Source organism: Diadema antillarum, unplaced genomic scaffold, assembly GCF_040938485.1.
Source record: "Diadema antillarum isolate AM-2024a unplaced genomic scaffold, OU_Dant_1.0 scf00000001, whole genome shotgun sequence".
Lineage (NCBI taxonomy): Eukaryota > Metazoa > Echinodermata > Echinoidea > Diadematoida > Diadematidae > Diadema > Diadema antillarum.
The window spans coordinates 2,444,554-2,470,801 of NW_027270890.1; the positions used below are offsets into that span (position 1 = coordinate 2,444,554).

General features: G+C 39.9%; 1 protein-coding gene across 1 annotated transcript in view; it reads right to left on the reverse strand.

The window, feature by feature from the left end:
- The window catches only part of LOC139721525 (alpha-mannosidase 2x-like), a 220,830-nt gene that overhangs the window by 40,432 nt on the left and 154,150 nt on the right, over nucleotides 1–26,248 (reverse strand). Inside the window, exon 20 of the mRNA XM_071632875.1 lies at nucleotides 19,971–20,155. Coding sequence (XP_071488976.1) covers nucleotides 19,971–20,155 — 185 coding nt within the window. The remainder of the gene's footprint in view (nucleotides 1–19,970; nucleotides 20,156–26,248) is intronic.

The window sequence follows — 26,248 nt, forward strand, 5'->3', positions numbered from 1 at the left end:
TGTACTCACTCATAGTATTATCTCAGCTCTATAACTTCTGATTCTAGAGAAGATTTATAAAGATTCCTTCATTTGGGGGGTTTGGGACCCCTGGGGACCCCCTGGGTGGGGCATGGTGCCCATTTTAACAAATTGAGATCCTAACCCCCTAGGGATGCTACCTGCCAAGTTTGGTGAAAATGGGTCATGGGGTTCTCAAGAAGACGATAAAAATGTACAATTTAGGCCCCATTAGGACCTCTCCTCACCCCCTCCCCTGGGTCCCAAGGGGGGCACCCCTGATTCTGCCATGAACAAACTTGAAACTACAGTCATCAATGTACTAACTCATAGTATTAACTAAGCACTATCACTTCTGGTTCTAGAGAAGAAGATTTTTGCAGAATCCTTAATTTTGGAGGGCTTGGGCCCCCTGAGGGCCCCCTGGGTGGGGCATGGTGCCCATTTTAACAAATTGAGTTCCTAACCCCCTAGGGATGCTACCTGCCAAGTTTGGTGAAAATGGGTCATGGGGTTCTCAAGAAGAAGATGAAAATGTACAATTTAGGCCCCATTAGAACCCTTCCCCACCCCCCTCCCCTGGGTCCCAAGGGGGGCACCCCTGATTCTGCCATGAACAAACTTGAAACTACAGTCATCAATGTACTAACTCATAGTATTAACTTAGCTCTATCACTTCTGGTTCTAGAGAAGAAGATTTTTACAGATTCCTTAATTTTGGGGGGTTTGGGCCCCCCTGGGGGCCCCCTGGGTGGGGCATGGTGCCCATTTTAACAAATTGAGTTCCTAACCCCCTAGGGATGCTACCTGCCAAGTTTGATGAAAATCGGTCTTGGGGTTTTCAAGAAGAAGATGAAAATGTAAAAAGTTTACGCACGACGCACGACGGACGACGGACGACGGACGACGGACGACGGACGACGGACGACGCACGACGGACGCCGGACGAAGGGCGATCGCAATAGCTCACTTGAGCCTTTGGCTCAGGTGAGCTAAAAAGGTGATTGCTGGAGAGGAAGCGAGACAAAAATTAAAATGTGATATTTGTCCCTGTAAAAAAAAGTGGATCCATAAGAGCAATACATTAAATATAGAAACATCCAAAATCTTTCGACTTGTAGCTCATATCATGGTAGACCTTCCAACCAAATCTGAAAAAAAAAATCCATTAAGAAATGAAGCCTATAGACCGATTCGATTTCGATGACCAGTATACCTACCGCCGTTAGCGGCGCTATATCGGTCGCCATAGCTCGGGGCCAACGGGGCTTCCAGCGAGCTAGCTTCGCGAGTTGCACTGGCGTACCCAGTCGGCTCAGCAGCCTAGTGCACCCATCGTGCATAGTTAGCCGGCCGCCGCACCGATATTGTGATTGTTTAATCAGTGTGCGAAAATATTTCAGCGGCTTTTAATGCCTTCCTTTTGGACAAATTGAGTGATTTAGACATATTGATCTACAATGAAAACTTCATAGGAAGGATCTGGAAAACATATTGTGCAGTTGTTAGGTGCACAAATAACAGAAAAAAAAAAAAACGGAAATGGAAGCTGCATGGCAGTGTGTGAAATTCATTCACCACTGACACATGATGAATAAATAGAGAGTTAGGCCTATGCCGACTAGATCCTCTATTTAATTAGGTTATCACTGCATATTCTAAAATATGTTGTTCATTTTAGAAGACAAGTTAAGATCAAAGATTTTGATAATTCACTGCTCTTTTATGCTTGGTGCACTACTTTCCAAAGTTTAAAAACACTTCCTGGCTATATCATGACAAACATTTTACAGCCTATACTACAGACATATAAATGTTTCAAGATGCATTATATTGTTTTCACCTCTTCAATGTTCAGCATTGCATTGACCATTCAATTCAATTCAATTTAATTCATTTATTTCATTCTCATTTTTCTTCCAACAAAACATAACAAAAGGTAAATCAGAAATCCATCATAAGCATAATACAGTACAAAATGCGAAAGATAAACGATAGACATCAAACTAATAAAAATAAATTTTGTATACATACGGGAAAATACAAAGTTATATTTTGAGGAGAAAAAAGCATGCCTAGGTATCTACAAGTTGTAGCTATTCAATTTTGGCCTGAAAGTCTTGAATTTGAATTTTGATTTTGATACTTATAAATATGAAACCATGGATGGGGGCAATTATCTGCTTCATAATCATATTAAGAAAGTTTAATCTGAAAATCATTTTTGTAGATTATAATATTAGGCGTCAGCACGATTTTTTGCAATGTTACTTAGACCTAGAACAGTAGAAGTTTTGGTTGTTGACATCAGGCGACTTTAATTTAGTTTATACGGTTTAGAAATGCCTAGATCTTTATTCTCTTTGGTTTAGAGTTTTCTACTTAGGCTTGCCTGAAGTTAGCAAAACCGAAAATGATATAGGATGTAGGGTTCTAGATGTCGATAGGTCTAGTCTGGACTCTTGCCTAATTTGTATTTAATTATATCAGGTAATTTCTCAACAGTCTAGGCTTACTCGCAAGACGTCTGCCTGCGGCTAGCCATCGTTCTCCCCAGCGGTTTTCATTCTCCTACACAAATGTGAATATATGGGGCTTACACGCGAGTACCCAAGTCATCGCATAGAAATAGAGTCTACAAACACTCATGGATCGTACCGATATTTACCTTGAAATTCAAGTTTTGGCTACAGCCATATGTCACCTACCCATTCACTCATACTCGGTATAAGTTGTTTAATTTTCACGAATTTCGCTAATCACTGTTGGACCGCCAATTTTACAATTAGCGAGCAAAAAAAATGCAGTTGTCACAAAGCCAGACGCGTCGATCGCTGCCAGAGATAGCTGGCCAGCTGGCGCCGGGTGTTAAAAGCACTGGCTGCCGCTGGCACCCTTGCCACGCATGCAAGCGCTTGCCGGCCCGGCCTGGCCTGGATGGCCCCCAGTTATGGCGTCACCTTAAGAGGGCGCACTTCCATGAACAATTGCTCGAATCAGTCTATAGAGTGTACACAAACCATCCACCACCAACATGACCGTTGACCCTATAAAACACGGAACACTGGGGGCAGCACATCCAAAATCTATAGACTTGTAGATTACATCATGATAAACCTGAAGAGACGAAGATATTTTAATGAAATCTGTTAACAAATGCTACCTCAAGAGCGCACACAAACTTTGCACAAAAACACTGGGGGCTGCATCACCCAAGTTACAGGTGTGGAGATATTACCAATATGAACGTCCATACAAAATTTCAAAAAAATCCGTCAAGGTTTGTGGCCACCTAGAGTGCACACAAGAATGTGATGCAGCGGCGGCGGTGGCGTAACACTGCTGAATCCAAAGTATCCTCCGGCATTCATGCCGGGGGATACAATAATAATAATAATAATGAACAGTTTCAAGCAGATAAACGGGTGGTTCTATGATCCATCACACAAAGTTGGCTGATAAAAACAAACGAAAGGGAGGGAGCAAACGAAAATATGAATGAAAAAAAAATATGAGACCCTTACAGACCCGTGGATTACCCTGGGTGCCTGGAGGCATGCATGGGGGGGGGGGGGGGGGGCACTTAATATCAAAGTAAAAAAATCAAGGGTATTTCCCCATTTTGACAGGAAGAATCTGTGCGCAGAACTTTCGGGGAATGTCATAAGCGTTTTTAATTATTTTACCCAAAATTTGGTGTTTGTTATTGTTTATTTTTTGAAGAGGGGTGGAAATCTGTGTATGTGTGTGTGAGAGGGGTGGGGGTGAGGGACAACAAGATTGACAACAGCTGTATTGCAACAGGTGCTACTAGCCCTTCAAAACTCAAGTTCTATAATAAAAGCAATTTAACGAAGAACCAAGAAAATTTTTATTTTAGTTCATCAATGAAAATGTGGAAAATCAAATATGAAAAAAAAAAAAGGCCCTCAGACTCGTAGATTTTCACGGGTGCTACTAGTATCACAGTAATAGTAACAAAATCTGTCAGATGAAATGAGGCAGTTGGTATGCCCAAAAGGGCTTGACTGTGTGAACATGTCCCAATATGAAAGGTATATGGTGCCAGAATGTTGCCAGGCCCCAGGTGCAGTTTTGTGATTCTTTATATGATGTCAAGTTTTCCCCATCAATGTCCATCATCTCCCTCACCTGAAATATCATAAATATGAGACAGCAAAGAATATGGAGCATGACATGATAGTTCAGGTTGCTGTTTTATGATGGCCTGTTGTATCACCTGGCTGAGCAGGTAGGGCTGCCATTACTTCATGCATGAGAGTGCTTGAGCAGGAGTCCAAGTTGCCTTTTGAACCTGATGTATCTTTTGCCTGTGCGGAGAGGATTCCTGAGCTTTGGTTGTGAATCACTGCTTGAAGGGCCTGAAGAAACATATGACACAAAGCTGTAAGGTCTACAGCAGGATTTGTGGTAGTATTTTGAATAGCCATGATTGCATTTGTTGCGGGATGCGACTTTCAAGGTTTAGAAATAGGCTTTCAATTATGATACTGCTTGATAGGCAGGAGGTTTGCCTGCGGTCTCATGTTGCTTTGACTGTGGAAGTGGGAGTTTCACCTGTGGCCCACAATATGCACAGTGGCTTTTTCTTGGTTTGTTTGTTTGTTTGTTTGTTTGTTTTTTTGTCGTTTGGAGGTTTTGAAGTACTGGAAGTAGTATAGCTTTGCTGCCCTTTGTGCCTTTTTGGTGGAATGTTTTGCCATTTCGTTGGGGGAAACCTTTAAATGATACTTCAGACTCATTTTGTATTTCTGTCCATCCCCACTAATGCTAACACTTATCTCCTGCTCTGTGCACTGGGATGGCATAGTCGGGGGAGACTCAATTTGCTACTGGCATGACTACTGATCACACAGCACATAAAGGGGCCTGTATGTAAATGAAAGTCAGCAATTTGAGAAGGAACATACAAAATAAGAATTTCAAGGTTTAGAAATAGGCTTTAAATTAGTAATAATGATACAAGTGATGGTGTAATCAAGTCAAATTAGGATATATCTTATAACTGATTGACAAATCAGTTACAAGATATGACAAATCCTATATTGACACAAATAAGCACTGCAGGCATACGTACTCGAGCAGGACTTGAACCTACGAGGTCATCCCACGAAACTGACACCCACAAGTCATACAGCCCACGAGTTCGACATTGAAAACAGGTCCATGAGTCATACAGCTCATGAGTCATACAGCCCATGAGTTTGAAACTAGGCAAATAAAGCCCATGAGTTCGACACTAGGTAAAAAACAGCACACAAGTTTGACAGATATAACACGGGGCTTAATGTGTTGGTCTCGTAGACCTTTGTTTGGTTGGTGGCGAACTCATGGGCTGTATGACTTGTGAGCTGTATAACTCGTATAATTGCGTATGGGACATTCAGAGACATTCAGAGACATTCAGAGACTTTTATGGCCTGAAAAATAGTGTTAATGGCCTTTGATCATATTGAACTTTTATTATGGTGAGTGATATCTAGGAGAAAAAAAATCATGTAAAATATGGAGAAAAATTACCTTGACAATTATATTCCGGAAGGGAAAATATGTGCCGTTATGTATGGCACCAGAAAAAAATTTGTTTTTTTGAACATTTTTTTTCAACCTCAAAACTCTCGGAAAGTATTTCATTCTACAACTTGTAACTCAGTGTTATGAAAGTCACAACACTCAAGATTATCAGAAGTAAGTTTCATGTCATGAGGCAAAAAAAGCACTTATTACAGGTTCTAATTTACAGACATGATGTGTTACATATGGGACAGTGACGTATGGGACACTTTGTCCCGCATTCATTTAGTGTGTGGAGAACCATGTTTATGGGTATATTGTGTGATTATTGCAGTGAAATCAGCTGAAATTACTCAAATACTGATCCAGATTGTCAAGGGAACAATATTCCCCATATATTCACCATTATAATCATATCTAATTATATTTTATATTTTTATGTCCAGCCTAAGTATGCATGCCTTAGATTTTTATCAGGATAGTTAAAAATTGAATAGTAAAGTGTTTACTTCTATTGAGAAAGGGCAGTTTGCCCTTCAGTTTCAACAAAAAACTAGACGCAAGAAATATTAGTTAAAATTAATAAATATGCAATACCTAAATACACTAAATATTCATGAAACTTTACATACATATTCATAAAACATGTGCAGACCTTCATGTAGCCCTGTTCGCTTTGCCGAAGACCTATTTTTTAAGTTACAAGTAAAAACAAATGAGGTATTTTGTCAGAAATCTCAAAATGTGCGGGAGCAGCAAACGAGAATAATGACGTCATACTCTAAGAAAACTGATTTGCGCTTGCGCAATGAATGGACTTTCCCACACTGCACCGATCCAGCGAGCTGATTGGTCGATGCCACTGTACTACTGTTAATACTGTGCGATGCCGGCCAGTACATGAGTGTGGGCGGCGGGTGTCGATAAGTAGCAGAGTACCGCTGAGGACTTCGCACCTCATAAACAAGCACTCACTTTATCAGAACTGATAGATAGAGAAATGAATGTGAATATCTACTAGCTATGATTCATGACATTGGATCATTTGGACTTCACACAGATTTTACTGCACTAACAATGCAACTACGAGTTCCCGGTACGAGTTACGGGCAGAGCTGCCAACCTGACTTTGAGCACAAATCCGTACTCAGCAGCTCCAAAATCCGTATTTTTCCACCAGAATCCGTATTTTCTCCATCTCCCTCTTTTTGCTATTTTGAATTAAACTCGTTGATTTATGAGGCCTACAGGCTCTAAACAAAACATTACGACACATGCCGAAGTATCGAGCTGGTCACCAGCACGATAAAGAATCCAAACTATGCAATGTTCAGCGTTGATTGACTGCTTTCTCGCAATGCATTACAAGTGCATGTATGTACCTCCAGAAACTTGCTGGGCTGGTTATGGAAGCTTCCACTATCTAGTAGGGGAGGGGGAATGCTTTCATCTTCCCAAGAAAGCTTCTGTGTGAGCGAATGCAAAACTCTGTTCGGTGTTTCCAACTATTGTTTACTATAAAACATAATCATGCGTTGTTTTCAGGCTTTTTCATTTTACTGGATTTTAAACATCAGTATTTTCCGAAGTATTCCAATTTCTTTTACCCTGACTGGAATCGGAAAGTCTGCTGTAACGATGATCGCAAAATGCCGCGCTGTGTGTGGTTGCGCCAATGTGCACACACATGGTTTCACTTTCAAGTTTACAGGAATGCGCCACGTGCTCCTGCCTAAGAGGTTACTGCAAGTTCGATGGATCGAATGCACCATAGCTGAGCTGAATGGCTTGTTTACTTTAAACATGCAGTTTACATTTGATACGAAGAAGTCATTACCGTAAAGTTCCGTGTATAAGACGCACCCCTACTTTCGGACCTAAAATAAAAAAAAACAAAAAAAACCCGAAAATTTCCACGCAAATATTGCGTGTGTCATACATATTATTTCAGCTCAAAATTTCCCTAGAATGCAGCATGTATTTGCTCTATTTTTCGTTTCCTTTTATACTTTCTTTTAACGGTATTCATCGGACATCGGCAAAATATGGAAGACACAAAATGCGAGACTTGTCTCAGTACTCACTTGCTATTGTTTCGCCTTTCAATCGTGGTACATGTGTCATGCATATCATACTCATGAGTGTACAGTACGATCTTTGCTGTCATACATAGCAGAGGGTGTCTCGCATATTGACGCATGTCAGACTGGAAGGTTCATTATAGTCTGGGTGCCAAAGGCTGAACCTTGTTTTACCGTCCACCCAATGTTTTTTGATGGTTTTACCCTATTTCGGGGGTGCTGAATCGAATCTGCATGATGCAACTCTTGCATCCTTGAGGGTTTTGAGATATTCAAGATGGCCGTCAAAATGGCCGCCCAAACCAGAAATTCCCACATATTTCCTTCTAAATGGTGAGAAATTGAAAACAATTGATGGTTTACCCTATTTCGAGGGTGCTGAATCCAAATCTGGATGATGCAACTCTTGCATCCTTGAGGATTTTGAGATATTCATGATGGCCGCCAAAATGGCCGCCAAAAACCGGAAATTCCCATGTGTTTCCTTCTAAATGGTGAGAGATTGAAAACAATTGATGATTCTAAGCTATTTACAGGGTGCTGAAGTCCGAATCTGGCTGATGCGACTCTTGCATCCTTGAGGATTTTGAGATATTCAAGATGGCCGCCAAAATGGCCGCCAAAACCCGGAAATTCCATGTATTTCCTTCTAAATGATGAGAAGTTAAAAACAATTGATGGTTCTAAAGCTATTTCGAGGGTGCTGAATTCGATTCTGGCTGATGCGACTCTTGCATCCTTGAGAATTTTGAGATATTCAAGATGGCCGCCAAAAATGGCCGCCAAAAACCCGGAAATTCCTATATATTTCCTTCTTAATGGTGAGTAATTGAAAACAATTGATAGTTCGAAGCTATTTCGATGGTGGTGAATCCGAATCAGGATGATGCAACTCTTGCATCATTAAGGGTTCTGAGATATTCAAGATGGCCGCTCAAAACCGGAAATTCCTATATATTTCCTTCTTAATGGTGAGTAATTGAAAACAATTGATAGTTCGAAGCTATTTCGATGGTGGTGAATCCGAATCAGGATGATGCAACTCTTGCATCATTAAGGGTTCTGAGATATTCAAGATGGCCGCCCAAAATGGCCACCAAAACCGGAAATTCCCCTGTATTTCCTTCTAAATGGTGAGAAATTGAAAACTGTTGATGGCCCCTTTACCCTAGTTCGAGAGTGCTGGATCAGAATCTTGATAAAACTCTTGTATCCTTAAGGGTTTTGAGATAATAAAGATGGCCACCAAAATGACCGCCAAAATTGGAAACTCACATGTAGACCCCCTTTTTCCTTCTAAATGGTGTAAAATTGAAAACAAATTGATGATCTTACCGTATTTTGAGTTTGCTGAATTTGAAGCTGCAGGATACAGCTCTGGCATCCTTGATGGTTTTGAGATGATAAAGATGGCCGCCAAAATGGCCCCCAAATGGCCTTCAAAAACGGAAATTCCCATGTAGGCCCCCTAATTCGTTCTAAATGGTGTAAAATTGAAAACAATTGATGGTTTTACCCTATTTTGAGGGTGCTGAATCCAAACCTGGTTGATGCAACTCTTGTGTTTTGGGGGTTTTGAGAATTCCAAGATGACCGCCAAAATAACTGTCAATATTGAAATTTTTGAGACCCTATTCAGCACCCTCGACATTTTGTTGTTGCCATTTTTGCATTCCCTAGGGTTTTCAGATGTCCAAGATGACCGCCAAAATAATTGGCAGAAATTGAAATTCCAATGTTGATATTCTTTTTTTCTAAATGGTGAAAATTTGAAAATAAATTGATGGTCTCACCCCATTTCGAGGGTGCTGAAGGTTTTGAGATATTTACAAATGTCCTGTATAAACGGAAATTCCTTGATATTTTCTTATAGATTGTGAACTATTGTGCTATAACGTGAAGCGAGGGATTAAAAGCAATAATCCGTATTCTTGAATTCAACTCGGTTGAGCAAATTTGTCAAATCAGCCAACAATTAATGGCATCCAAAATGACTGTCACAATGGTATTGTAATATACTGAGATATTCCGATATGTCTCAAACGGAACTTTAACACGTAATGGAAAGAGTAATGATATTGACATCATACTGAAACGTACAAAGATAAGACTGAATTTGTTTTCATGCACAATTGTTATAAAGTAATGCCTGTGGTAGCCAATAAGGGCTCCGCAGACTGATGTGAAGTTAATCCTTATTGGCTATAAGAGTAATATTAAGTTATGGCCTGCTGGTGTTTGGTGTTGAAATTTGTCTTGTATTCTTATGAGTCTCACCGCGTACTCTTATGAAACTTGTGGCATATTCTGATTACGTCACTAGAAATGGTTGCATCCATGACCACTATAGTAGATTTCAAAAGCACTCTGCGTGATTATGATATTCGTAAGTACTGGACTATCAACTATTACCTTACATGTTGTCGTTTGTTTGTTTGTTTTTTTTTACTGTGCGTTACCTGTGATTTTTCCATCCCCTCGTGTGTATATATATATATATATGATATCGTCACTTGGGCGACAAGACCCTGTATCTGAAATTTTAGTGAAAATGATTTTTTTGTTGAATAAACAGTCAGATAATCAGTTAATGATGTCCTGTCCAAACCTCAGCTGTCTTACCCCAAAAATGAAGCTACCATGGCATGTCAAAGGAAGGGTCCTCTCATTTGTTATAGTGCTTTGGCTGCCATGTTTGTTTGCTTTTTGTTTTTGTTCTTGTTTTTCTCTCCTGAACATGTGACATTTTGTAGATACGAGGTTTGTCGCCCCATATATATATAATATATATATATATATATATATATATATATATATATATATGATATTACATCATATTGAAGAAAAATTTGAAGCAGAACAATAAAAATGTCCAACTCTTGTTTTCAACAATGTCATCAAGAACCACCAATATAAACCAATTAACCAATGTGAGTGTTCATGGATGAAACGATTATAACTGTTCATGGATTAAAACAGGTAATGTTGGGAATCTCAGTAAACTTCTCTACATCACTATCACAATATGATCGAGATGGGTATGTCTTGTCCACTGATTGTTAGTGTTCAAAACATATCCATGATATGTAGATGAAACAGTGTAATCTTTCAAATATTCAACCGCATCTGTAGTCTTGCATGATTCATTCCTGGCACAGCGGTATCTTACAAACTCCAAGATATCCGGTAAAGCTGGTTTCACTGTACAGCAAGTTCAAACTGGGATGTACAATATGCGTTCGTTTATCAGCAGAGTATAGTTTGGTTTAGATTTTGCCAGTGACGAAAACCTGAAATAGGGTAAAACCATCAATTGTTGTCAATTTCTCACCATTCTGGCGAGTATTTTGGCGGTTATCTTGAATATCTCCAAACTCTCAATGATGTAAGGGTGGTATCGTCCAGATTCGCATTCAGCACAGTGATCGAAATAGGGTAGAATCATCAATAAAATTGTTCTCAATTGCGAAACATTAAAATTGACATACGTGGAAATTTCCGGTTTTGACTGCCATTTTGAAATCGGAATAGGATAGAACCATCAATTGTTCTCAATTTTGAACCATTGAGAATGAAATACGTAGGAATTTCCGTTTTGGCGGCCATTTTGGCGGCCATCTTGAATATCTCAAAATCCTCAAGGATGCAGGAGATGCAGATTCGGATTCAGCACCCTCCAAACAGGGTAAAACCATCAATTGTTTTCAATTTCTTACCATTTAGAAGGAAATACATAGGAATTTCTGGTTTTAAGTGGCGGTCATTTCGGCGGCCATTTTGGTGGCCATCTTGAATATCTCAAAATCCTCAAGGATGCAAGACTTGCATTACCCAGATTTGGATTCAGCACCCTCAAAATAGGGTAAAACCATCAATTGTTCTCAATTTCTAACCATTTAGAAAGGAATACATAGGAATTTCTGGTTTGGGCAGCCATTTGGGCGGCCATCTTGAATATCTCAAAATCCTCAAGGATGCAAAAGTTCCATCATCCAGATTTGGATTCAGCACCCTCAAAATAGAGTAAAATCATAAATTGTTTTCAATTTCTCACCAGTGAGAATGAAATATGTGAGAATTTCCGGTTTTGGCGGCCATTTTGGTGGCCATCTTGAATATCTCAAAATCCTCAAGGATTCCGGAGTTGCATCATCCTCATTCGGATTCAGCACCCTCCAAACAGGGTAAAACCATCAATTGTTTTCAATTTATCACCATTTAGAAGGAAATACATTGGAACTTCTGGTTTTAATTGGCGGTCATTTTGGCGGCCACTTTGGCGGCCATCTTGAATATCTCAAAACCCTCAAGGATGCAAGAGTTGCATCATCCAGATTCGGATTCAGCACCATCGAAATAGGGTAAAACCATCAATTGTTTTCAATTTCTCACCATTTAAAAGGAAACACATGGGAATTTCCGGTTTGGGCGGCCATTTCGGCGGCCATTTTGGCGGCCATCTTGAATATCTCAAAATCCTCAAGGATGCAAGACTTGCATCATCCAGATTCGGATTCAGCACCCTCGAAATAGAGTAAAACCATCAATTGTTTTCAATTTCTCACCATTTAAAAGGAAATACATGGGAATTTCCGGTTTGGGCGGCCATTTCGGCGGCCATTTTGGCGGCCATCTTGAATATCTCAAAATCCTCAAGGATGCAAGTCTTGCATCATCCAGATTCGGATTCAGCACCCTCGAAATAGAGTAAAACCATCAATTGTTTTCAATTTCTCACCATTTAAAAGGAAATACACGGGAATTTCCGGTTTGGGCGGCCATTTTGGCGACCATCTTGAATATCTCAAAATCCTCAAGGATGCAAGACTTGCATCATCCAGATTCGGATTCAGCACCCTCGAAATAGGGTAAAACCATCAAAAAACATTGGGTGGACGGTAAAACAAGGTTAGGCCCAAAAAATGGCTTTGGCACCCAGACTATTACGAAAAATAAGAAAAACATCAACAAGTGTAGCAGAGGGATCATACAGCGTGACGTACGGTGCGTACGGTAATTACACTCACTGTTGTTTAGGATTACCAGTAACATGTGTCTCTTGTACCATGCTTGTATGCACAGTGCTAGCCTTTTGCAAAAGGCAGCTCGCTATAAATTCAGCACACGCTCACAGAGAGCAATGGACTTGCACACACAGCGCGCAACGGGCAAGCACGCTACGATCCGATCGCTGTGTGCACGCGAGTCCATTGCAAAAGCCTCTCTGCAGCTGCTGCCTTTGCCAAAGACTTGCTAGCTAGCTAGCTAGCTACAGTGTAGCTATGCTATCCTAGCTGGCCTCGTAAAATGAAGAGCAAACGAACAACATGGATATGCATGCATGCTTCATACGTCGTTCATATTTACGGTGATATAGTGTCGATCCTACTCCGTATTTTACAGCTTTTGTCTATGGCCATATTGATACTAGTACATTGGTAAGTTTTACGGTATCGGTAATTTAGTAATGATACCTGTACATCGCGTATTCCAGCTACTAGGTTGGCTGTTGGTAGCTTGGTAGACTGACATCGGTAGCATACAGCAGTGTAGCCTTTAAACAAGGCGACTCGCTCTGCGTGCCCCCGTATAGCGCGTTTACCCCACAAACCTGTTGGCCGGCGAGTGGAGCGAGCCGCCTTTATCCACTCGTTCAGGGATGTGTACTTTTGTCGTTGTTGTTGCTTTATATTCTTTGACAAATTTGCGTACAAATTTGATGCAGAAAATACACAAGGCACCAAGGCAAGCCTCGTTAATATTAAGCAACTATTCTTATTCTACTTAATATTAACGAGTAACGAGGCTTGCCTTGGTGCCGTGTGTATTTTCTGCGTCAAATTTGTACGCAAATTTGTCAAAGAATATAAAGCAACAACAACGACAAAAGTACACATCCCTGAACGAGTGGATAAAGGCGGCTCGCTCCACTCGCCGGCCAACAGGTTTGTGGGGTAAACGCGCTATACGGGGGCACGCAGAGCGAGTCGCCTTGTTTAAAGGCTAACAGCAGTGCTGTTACAGCTGTTGTCTATGGCCAGATTGATACATCGTTACCGCACAAGGCCGATGTAAGTTTATCTCGTATTTGCAGCTTTTGTGTGTGTCCAGATTGAAAGATCGCTCATTTATCAGTAAGTTTTAGTGATTGCTTACCTTCCAAATGTCGATGGGCATACATGGCCCCAAGTTGGCCTTATGAAATTGGGTGTACATGACGGATTTTTTTCCGTGATTCGACTGTACCCGTGTATACAACGCACCCCCGATTTTCAATGTTTTCCGACGAAAAAATAGTGCGTCTTATACACGGAACTTTACGGTACGTCTTTCACGAGGAAAAACATACAAAGCAAACAAACAAACTAGAAATGTTGCTATGGCGACTGGTATGCCTCTGCCATAATGCATGATTCTCCTAATAGGTCTAGATAGTACATGTGGACAATGTGTGATTACATTTTCACAAAATTGGCAAAATATTAAAATGACAAGTTTGTCACAAATGTGTTGAATGTTCACCTTCCTTGACCTAGGTTTAATTGGATGAATAGGAGAGCATGTATTTGGGGATTTAAGGACTTTAACTTGACTTTGACCCATTCGTACATTTATGCATCGAGTAATTTTCAAGGTACCGGTATGGAGAAAAAGTGCAATTTCTGTATTGAATAGTAAATTGTTACCATTTTCATATGGCCTTTGACCCTAAAATTCATAAGATAATCACTTTCAGGTAGAACATGCATAAATATGTAGTAAGTTTCAAGATAACTTGAGCCACTTCAGAGATATGGAAGAAAAAGTTAGTTCAGCACTTTCACTTGATCTTTGACCTTTTGACCTTTGAGGTAAAAAAGAAAAGAAAAAGAAAAAGAAAACTTTCCAGAGAAATTCTATTAGGTTACACATGCATACACCAAGTGTAAAAAAAAAAATCCTGGTGGCATTGCATAAACATGAGGGAAATAGTAAAATTTTGAAGTGTTGCACTTGACCTTTGACCCCATGAACCCTACATTCTCTAGATAATCACTGCCAGTCAGTACATGTATATACTATGTTCCATGAAGATACCTTGAACAATTTTCCAAGGTATGGAGAAAAAAAGGAAGTTTTAATATTTCTACTTGACCTTTTGACCTTTGACCTCATGACCCCAAACTTTCACCAGAGAATCTTAATTGGGTAATACATGTATACACTAAGTTTCAAGAAAATATCTTCACGCATTGCATAGATATGGTGGAAATAGTGAAATTTTATGTATTTGACCTTGACCTTTTGACCTTTGACCTTGAGCATGTGCACCCAAAAGTTGATAGGCACAACTTCACCCCCTTATACACATACATGCCAAGTTTCATTAGGATACCTCAACAGGTTTTGATAGTTACCTTGTCCACAAAATTCTTTATGGACGGACAGACGGCCGGAAGGACGGACGGAAGGATGGACGGACGGACAACCCGAAAACATAATGGCTCCGGCACCACTTCGTGGCGGAGGCATAAGAACACCTACGAACGAATGTTGATAGCCAAAACTTTGAAAAGTAACAAGTAGTTATGATGAGCGTGAACTGAAATTAATTGTCATGATTTTGCTGTCTAACCAGGTGATGACTGCATCTCATTGGACCTACTCGTAGTGAATTTGTCTGGGCATAAGAGACCTTTTTAAGTATTTCTGTGATTGCATTTTTAATTGACTGATTAATCGATCCTTTTTTATTGCTCAGGGAACAGGGATTAAGTACACTATATTCGACTGTTTGATGTTTCCCACTATGCACCAAAAGAAAGGCTATAGAATCACGATATCTTTGCAATGATTCCTTTAATTCAACTAATGAGCTGGTTCTTCGATCGATATTTCCAGGATATTTACACGCTGTTTATTCCAGTGTGCGCATTCTTTTGTCTGGCACGCACCTGGGTGTGGCACCTGCTTTTGTGGAAATTTCCACAAGGGGAGAGGGGTACGTGGGTGTCCAGTTTCCTCGAGCCAAAGAGACTGCATGTATTCAGTATTTCACAATCTCTTCGCTCTAATTTATTGTCATTCGTGCTTTCCCCTTATTCTTTGCTGATATTGAACATTTAGATTTAACTTTACAAAGGTTGGTAGATCGTGGATCTTTTTGTTGTGAGGTGTATGTAATTTCTTTTTTTATCATTCTTTGGAGGGGAACGAAGAGTAAGGGGGAAAGAAGAATAAGAGGGAAAGTGAAATAAAACGAACGGCACGTACGCTCAGCATTCACAGTAAGCCGTCTTTTTATACCAGCATAGTTTTCATCATCACCATCAGACATCACTCAGATCATTTTAGCCTTTTCCTATCAACATTAAGAAACTCGCATAGTCCCTCGAGATAAACACCGAGGAAAATAAATAAGTATAACAAATACAAAGTATCAACACCTCCCAACAACACAAATATTTAGAAAAGACAACACACTTCGCTTCGATTCGAAAAAGTATTGCAGCAAAGCGGAGAAATCGCCGTTACGAAAATAACAGTGTGAGACACTTGAAAGAATTACGTTTAAATATTTCAAAGTATAAAGGGAACGGATAAAGTGATATAAAATGGAAGAAATCGTACCAAACAAGGTGTGAGAAACAACAGAAATAGAACGATAAGTTTAGTAGTAGGATTAGGCCCTAGCAAAAGTTTGCAGCACCTAAAGCTATGCGAAAATTATAATACATATTGGAAACTCGGTATTGCGACGAGATCCTTGGGATCGTCAATAAACGATACAAAACAAAGGAAATCAATTCATTTTGACCAGAAAATAGTTTGTTATAAGTATTCTGTTATATGAGATCTCCTTTAATAGGCCTAGAAATACATCGAGTTTCCACGATACTCTGGAAAGAAGTTTGAACGCTTTTCACCTGCACATACTGCAGTGCACATCAATACACAAACAGAAACTCACCTCTTCATTGCAGAAAAATGATGCAATAATGTTACAAAAAACACACACAACACTCTAAGAATCATTTCGTACTTGGGAGGCAAGGGAAAAGCGGAAGAAGTAGAGAAAAAGAAGCAGACATTGCACAACGGAGCGCTTCTACCCCTACTCAAAACGAAATAGGGTACTGTTTATAGTGGCAGCTGGCTACAGTGTGTAGCTAAGCTACTCATGCTCCCCAGCCGGCCACACATATGGATACCACGGCGATCGATGTAAACATCCGAGGTCCGTAGGCGACAGGGATTCACGCGTGCGAAGTTCCGTTCGGTGTACACAGTACGCAAGCAGTGAATTGCGTGTGCGCACACCTTTCTATAATAGAAGCTACGAACACACACACGTCGGGTACACAGACACAGACACACACAAATGCGGGCAACCAGGCAACGCGGGCCGGCTGGAGAATGAAATATGAACAGTGTGTAGTCTATATTGCAAAAGCAGGGATAATAACTTCGGGCGTCAGGGCTCGCTGCGCTGGGGTCACTCGCGCTCCGGGCCGGGGCGCGCTGGGGAGAGGCGGGGAAGCCTACCGCATGGATGTAGCGCTTGCTGTATAGGCGATAGGGCATTATCGGAATTTCCAAAATCCATAATTTTTAGGCGACATTCCGTACTCTCGTAATCGTGGTTATTTCCCGTAACAATTACGGGAAATCCGTAATAGTTGGCAGCTCTGTACGGGTGATGTGAGCACCACAAAAATGTGGGTACGTGGGACTGAACCCTGTCTTCCTGTGTGGGAAAGACTACGAAATTTCGTGCTTGGAATGAAGGTAGAAAGTGTACCTCTTTTGATTATTTCCAGACATATCCGGACGCATGACTTCTCAAATGTGATTTCTTAGAGTTCCGTAAAGAAATACATACTTAGTAACATACTTGGAAGTTTTTTGTTGTTCACAAAGTGAAAATGTGAAATTTTAGCAACTATTTCTGACAACTATTTTCCACTTTGAAAGTGAAGTTTTGCTCCATTTTGGAATATCTAATTGTCATTATCTAAACAAATAAACATAAAGGCAGGTTTTACTTTTCATAACTGTTTGGATCATAAAAAAATACGAATTAATAGCAAAGTTCCAGCAGTTTTGCTGCGAAACTTTCCCAGCGGTTTTTGTGCAAAACGTGTTCATTCAAAAGGAAAGCGAGATCACGTCAAAATGAAAATGCTGAATTAATTGCACCTGTCCACTGCGACTGGATAGGCATAACTTCGCCCACTCATACCTCTAATGTTTTTTTTTGTTATGCTGTCCACAAAATTGATTACGGATGAAAGGATGGACGGATGGACGGACAACTCGAAACCATAATGCCTCCGGCGACACTTCGTGGCGGAGGCATAAAAATATGTCTTGTGCAACTACACATTACATTGAGGGCACATGCCAAATTTCAGCTGAATTGCTTAGAAACTAATAGAGTAGTTCAATGCACATTTTGTGTGATTTTGATGAAACTTTGCTGTTGCCATGGCAATGCAATGCGGGATACTGACACAAAAAGGTATCTTGCACATATATATAGCTATAATAGTGGTCACACATGCCAAGTATGGGGTCAATTGCTCAAACATTGAGGGAGTTAGGTCAGTCCACATATTTTTGTATGATTTGTAAAAAAAAAGCTACTGTTGCCATGGTAACAGATTTCTTAACTCTTGCGATAAGGTGTCTTGCACAACTACACATTGCACTGATGGTGTGTGTCAAATTTCAGCTGAATAGCTTTAAAACTGAGAGAAGTTGGATCCACAACATTTTGTGATTATTTACAGAAATTTGCTGCTGCAATGGAATCACACAAATATGGGATACTGACAAAAAGGTGTTTAGCACATCTACCTGTGATAGCAGCCACACATGCCAATAGGTCAATTACTAAAAAACTTACAGGAGTTTGAGCTATAACATTTTGCATGAAAATTTGTCTTTACCATACCACCGATAATAGCGGTTACACATGCCAAATCTTAGGTCAATTGCTCAAAAAATGAGAGTAGCTCGAGCCACAAGTTTTGCACCAACCAACCTCCTGCCCGACCGACTGCCCAACCGACCGCCCCGCAGAGTGATTATTACTGTATATTCCCCGTACACACTACGTGTGGGTGGGGGTATAGATATATAAAATTTGGCATTGCCCATCCCTTGGATGAGCCCTGAGAAATGATTATGGAATCTAATAGGCATCTTTTTGAATGAGAACATAGCTGAAATTTACACAATATTCATCCCTAGATGCCATGCCATCAGATATTCAATATACTTGTTGTGTCTGGTTCCTTCCAAGTTTTGCTAGAAGCTGATCATATCTTGATGAGTATAAAAGTTTAGGGACTGCAGATGACGATGAAAAACAAATAAAAAGCAAAAGAACAAAGAAAAGTGATAGCAATACTACTACTAATTACTACTAACTCGAGGGCATGTATTAGCTTCAGCTGATGCCAACTCGGGTTCCATAAACAAAAGTTGTGCCTCCGAACCTGTCTATCTAACATGACTCTCCTTAGGTCATTAATGCTATCAAGGCCTGCATCCTTCTTCAGTACACTGATTAAAGTGGCCCTACTTCTTCCTCTTTTTGCAATTCCCTGTTTAGGCTCTCAGAGTACGAGGGAATTGGCAGATAGCTCAGGGTGTCGCGCACAGTGTCCTGCTAATCTCATCCTTCTCTCACGCACTTTGTCAGACACCTTTGGCAATGTACCATACAAGTCATCATTTCTAACATAGTCACTCCATGAAACATTAAGGACTATCCTGAGCATGCGTGTGTACACTCCGTCCAATGCTTTCTCTTGTCTGGCTGTGAGTGTCCACGTCTCTGCTCCATAGAGTAATACAGACTCAACTGTTGTGACAAAAAGTCGCCGTTTTATGTCGTCGCTAAGCTGGGATTTCCACACTTTCCTCATACTGTGCAAAGCATTCCATGCGTGGCCACGTCTGATCCTAATGTCTTGTTCTGTCGAGGCAATCCAGGAGCCCAGATACTTGAAGTCGTTCTTCACATCGCGTACTGCGCCATCAAAGGTTGTGATAGTGGTGTCGTCGATATTAAATGCCATCACCTTTGTCTTCTTTGCATTGAGCCGTAGACCAATCTTCTTGCATGATAGCAATATGCAACTATAAAAATACTCATTCCAATACGCATCAATTTGCTATTATTTGCTCAGTTTGTTTTGCTTAAATTGAAAACACAAACTTATGCACTGGCATGCTGTTAGTCACAAGACAAGATACATAGTAAAGATATGAAGGGGGAGCAGGAGGCAGTATATCATTTTTGTTTTAACTATGTACTATATACAGATGTTCCATCATCTAAGGACTGCAAAAAATATCCCTCACCTTATTGCTCCCAAGCATTCCCCACAGAGAGAATGGTATGTTCCTAACCTGAGTTTCATCTCCAGTCCTCCTCTCCACTTGAAGGAGGAAAAGGTCAGGGGTCACTTTATTGTCTGTGACCCCTTGCTGTAAGCCACGAGAGTCATCCTGCATCAACCGCCTGTCCAAGACCACTTCTAACCAACCTGCACACAGACAGTGATGTATACATGGGTATCAAATATAGATGAACAAATACATGCAAGCAAGTAATCCACACAAATTGAAATGGAGAAGTAGATGGAACGATAGGATGAAAAGATATGAGATGTGTACTAGAAATTTCTTTCCATTGCAATCCAAAGTAGTTCTAGTCTTCATCCTCACTTCATGTGCAGCAAGGCATTGAACTCCCATTATACAGCACTTTGAGACACGCAGTTTTCTCTTTGTATATCAAAATTTTATTGTAACTGGACAAGCACAGTATAGAACAAGGCAAGTGCCAAAATGTGTCTTGCCAATTCGCATAGAAGAAATAAATGTTTTTCTAAATCCCAGAAGTTCACTGACCCTATCTATGACCTCTGACCTCTTGGTGACCTTCAACTCCCCAAGACACATTTACCAGCCAAGTTTGGTCACAAACGGACACAGGGATCAAAAGTTATGAGCCATAATCGAAACACGCCAAAAAACTTAACATTGGGCCCTAAAATTTGTTGACCCCTGTCTGTCACCTTTGACCTTGTGATGACCTTCAACTCCCCAAGGGACATCTACCATCCAAGTTTGGTCACAAACTGACATAGGGATCGAGCCGTAATCGAAACACACCGTAAAAACTTAATATTGGGCTCTCTAAAAGTTCGTTGACCCGCCTGTGACCTTTGTCTTGTGGTGAATTTCAACTCCCCAAGGGACATCTATCATTCAAGTTTGGTCACAATCAGACATATGGATCAAAAGTTTTGAGCCATAATCGAAATGTACCATAAAAACTTAACATTGGGTCCTAAAGTTCATTGACCTCTGTCTGTGACCTTTGACCTTGAGGTGACCTTCATGTTTAATAAATTGTGTAACTTTTGTATAATCACTCTTCCCTCCAAGTTTGATTGAAATCAAAGTCCTCAGTAGAGAGTTATTCAAGTTTTGGTAGTGTTATGGACGGAAGACGGACGGATGGACGGACGACGGACAGACCCCGCAGGCTATCCCTTAGTCTCCCCGCACCTCCGGTGGGCTCGACAATAATAACCATACATTAATGTATGTTGTTTTAATATTGAATACTCATACACTGAGTCATACACTGTAAAGCAATGTTCAATGTGATACATCTCATGAATTTTGTATAAGTCTTACATTGAAGAGAGAGCATAAAGTTGTTTGTACTTTTATGTGTAGTTTGAATCAAAAGTGCATTATTCCAAAAGCATTTTATTCCTAATGCTCATTTTTCTGAAGATTCACTATTCCCAGGATTCGGTATTCCAAAGGTTTGCTAATCCAAAAATGAACTAGAAATGTCGCTATGGCGACTGGTATGCCTCCGCCATAATGCATGGTTCTCCTAATAGTACAATGTCTTGGCAATGTGTGATGATAGTTTCACCTCATTGGCAAAATATTAAAATGACAGGATTGTCACAAATGTGTTGAATGTTTACTTTCCTTGAACTAGGTATAATTGGATGAATGGCTCTATATGTGACCCTGCACCACAAAACCAACAAAAAGTTGTCAGACATGGATTTTAAGAAATGGGCATATTCTGAAAGAGCAGACTCTAAGCTTTAAAATGATGTATAACTCAATTCAAGTGGATTCTCCTAACCCATATAAATTTTGGAAAGAAAGCCCACACTCTGGAAAGTTTAAACTGAGAAAAGAGGCTCTGAAGTACAAGGTCTATTCAAGCGCTTAATCTCTGCACTAAGTTGTGCTACTTGTGTCATGAATGGGACAAAAACATGAAGTAAACCACTGCAGTAACAACAATGACGGGATTACCAGATTAAGCTGAAATTGAGCATGCTCTATTAACGCATTCTGTCCATGATAAATGTCAACTTTCAAAGCAGTAGCATCATCTTTTCAAAAGTTATTAGAATTTAAAGTGAAGAGTGTGCAAGGGATTTTCAAGAAATGAAGAAAAGCCTGATTACACTACTCTACCAAAAAAGGGTTGTAGAAAAACTGCTGAAAACCCACTTTCCCATTAAATTTATGATCCCAAACTCGAGAATAATGTACAAGAATGGATCTGTCAGAAAATATGGAAAACGCAAATTTGACTTGGTTGACCCGTTTCACCTTTCTTGAGTCCTCATGTAAAATCAAGGGGTGTGACTTTCTGTTTGTTTTGTGATGCACGGTCACATTTGCAAGTATTTGGGGATTTGAGGATTTTTACTTGACTTTTGACCCTTTGATAAGTTTATGCATTAAGGCCCCCATCTCACTAGGAAGGCGATCATGGCGACCATGGCTATCTGTGACGATTTAACAAATCGTGGTGCGATCGCCGTCTGTCTCCATTTTTGGTCTCCGAGGCGATTACACTACGGTTTCTCCATGCTCAACCTGCGCTGTAGGCGATAGCGCCACGATGATAATATGACTCTGCCACGTTGTTGCCGCATTTCCAGGTCGACAAGACGCGCTGCTTCTGCGATCGAACCGACTGTGTTGCGATATTCGTACACTTGTCAAGATCTTGCTACAACAGTGATACGATCGGAGCGATAGTGATACGCTTATGTCGGGCTCATGCTACGATCTCAAGCAATCGCGGTATAAAATGGGTTTCATGACTGAATTTCTTCTGTCAGATGTCTGTGTCAAATAATAATAATAATAATAATAACTATTTCTTATTGAGCGCTTTTACAGGACCTGATCAAAGCGCTGTACATACATCAACAAACAATATTTACAAAGTATAGGAACAACATAGTTACAATTGAAATAGTTCAGGCTTCAGTTTCCTTCTAAACATTTCTTCTGAATTACATACAGTATATACCAAAAGAAACTTTGCGTTAATCAACATTAACGTTTCATTAACGCAAGCGCTTTCACCTGAATCGTTAGTAACGCAAAGTAACGATCGGGAAAATTAACGTTTGTAGTAACGATGAGTAACGATGAGTAACGATCCCTAACGCAAATTAACGATGTTTCGTTAAAATTAATGATAGGTAACGCAAGAACTCACGTGAGATTTTGGTTTTGTAACGAGACCCGGTGAAAGGACGACGTAGCCCCTGCTGAGTGTAGCGATTTTATAGCGGAGTCTTTTCGCGAATCGAATCACGATTTCGCGAATGGTTAATTTGCGACCGGCGTCACCAAAAAGCCGGATGTTTGCCTTTAGTTTTGAAAATGAACAGCGGTAACTATCGGCTCCGTAAGCTGCTAGAATAAATGTCAGATGTTTGCTCTTAATTTTGGAAATGAATAACGGTAATATTCGACTCCGTATTATACAAAAATAAATGTCGGATGTTTGCTTATACTTTTGGAAATGAATAATGGTAACATTCAGCTCCGTACGGTGCTGAAATTAATGTCAGATATTTGATTTTGCATTCGGAAATAAATAAGGATAAAATACGGCTCCGGAAGATGCTGAAATAAATGTCGAATGTTTGCTTTGACGGTCGAATATAAATGAAAATGATAGTCAACTCCGTACGATGATAAAATAAATGCCGGAAGTTTACTTTTACGTTCAAAAGTAAATAACAATAATATTCAGCTCCGGAAGATGCTAAAGTAAATGTCGAATTATCCCTTTGGCGTTCGGAAATGAATAACAATAATAATCAACTTCGTACAACGATGAGATAAATGTTGGGTGTTTGCTTTTACTTTCGAAAGTGAATAGCAACAACATTTGGCTCCAGAAGATGCTAAAATAAATGTCAGATGATTGTTTTTACGTTCGGAAATGAATAACAGTAATATTTTGCTCCATACGATGCTAAATAACTGTCGCATGTTTGCTTTTAAATTTCGAAATGAATAACCGTAACATTTAATTGCGTTTCATGGTGAAGTTAATGTTTGCTTTGACGTTCGGAAATGAATAACAATAGTATTCAACTCCGTCCGATGATAAATAAATGTCTGATGTTTACTTTTATGTTCGAAAGTAAATAGCAATAACAATCAGCTCCGGAAGATGCTAAAATAAACATTGAATGTTTGCTTTGGCGTTCGGAAATGAATAACAATAGTATTCATCTCAGTACGATGATGAAATAATTGCTGGATGTTCGCTTTTACGTTCGAAAGTAAATGGCAATAACATTCAGCTCCGAAAGATACTAAAATATATGTCGAATGATCCCTTTGACGTTCCGAAATGAATAACAATGATATTCAGCTCCGTACGACGATGAAATGCCGAATGTTCACTTTTACGTTCGAAAGTAAATAGTGCTCAATAACATTCGGCTTCGGAAGATGCCAAAATGAATGTTAGATGATTGCTTGAACGTTCGGAAGTGAAAAGCAGTAACATTCTGTTCCATAATTAAGATGCTAAAATAAATATCAGACATTTGCTATTTAACATTTCGAAATGAATAACAATAACATTCAGTTGCGTTTGATGTTAAAGTAAATGTTGGATGTCTGCCTTGACGTTTGAATGTAAAAAACAGTATAACATTCGGCTCCGTACGATGCTGAAATATGTCAGATGATTCATTTCACTTTCGAAAGTGGACAGCAGTGACATTTGGCTCCTTCGATCATAAAATAAATGTCGGGTGTTTGCTTTTGAATTTGGAGATGAATAACGGCAATATTCTGCTCCGTACGATGCTAAAATGTAAGTAACAGATTGTTGCTTGTACGTTTGGAAATGATTAACGGTATCAATCGGCTCAGATAGATGATAGAATAAAGAGCGGATGTTTGCTTTCACGTTCGGAAATGAATAAGGATGATATTCAGGTCCATAAGATGCAGAATGAATGTCGGTTGCTTGGTTTTACATTAGAAAATGATTAACGGTAACATTCGGCTCCGGAAGGTGTTAAAATACTTGTAAATGTTGGATGATTGCTTGAATTTCCATCAGAAATAAATAACGGTAATTTTTGGCTCTTTACGATGCTAAAACAAATGTCGGATGTTTACAATGTCTGCAAATGCTCCCACTTTCTCATTTCAAACGTAAATTTTGACCACTTTAATAGGCATCAACTTGTATAATAATCTATAAGCCTATTTGCGAAATCTTAGAACTCAGAATAACGGTATGAGATGACTAAATTTTCTATTCATTTATTTTAGACGTGGGTACCTGTATCACTTCAGAAATACTTGATATTTATTTTTCTATGTTTAGTAGGACCGGTAGTTTTGCTTGTTTGTTTTTCTTTTCGGGCCACCAAAAAATAAAAATCAATCATTTTGGTGGTCCGATCGGGCCACCAAAATAAAAGTTCGTGTGGAGCCCTGGCCTTTTGTGGATAGTGTCTTGCTGAAAGGCAAATATCGGGCTTCGAGGGGATTGAAACCGTGAACACGTACCATTAAAATGATTCAGATTTTACTTGTATTTGAAGGTCAACTTTAGATAGCTTTTTTTTTTTTTTTTTTTTGCAAGCAGCTGGGGCTCCATGCGCATTTATTTACAACAACAATATAATCGGAAGACGAGCAGAAAGAATGTCAGCACCAGGAGTAATCGCACCGGGCCGAAAGGGGAAAAGGAAAAGTATATCCTGAATCTACCCTCACATCGACAAGAAGACAAATGAAAAAAAAAGAAAAGAACAGAAAATGAATGGACCCACATGACGCATAATTTTGGAAAATCTGCGGGATATTCGTTATTTCATTTTGCTGTGTTCAAACTATACACCAGTATAGCTTTTCGAGTGTGATCTTAATGCGTATGAATGCTCTATGGACTATAAGTTTATAATGAAAGAGGGTAACTATACAACAATTAACGACATTGATAACGCCAAACAATAAGAAATTTCAGAGTGCAAGGAAAATAAGACATCCCGGAAGTACGCCAGACATCATAATTGCTTTTTTTGTTCCTTTCTAGCTCCACAGCATCACCTAGGAAAATCGATTTGACCAAGAACAAAAGCGCGTCCCTCTTTTCTTCCCGGGCAATTACCCCGGACCATTCCCCTGGCCCTAATCCTAACCATAACCCAAACTCCTCACCCTAAACCTAACCCTAATCTTTACTCTAACCTTACCATTTAGTCCATGGGCCAAGACCCGAAAAATGGGTTGTTGGTACCATCTGAGGTGGC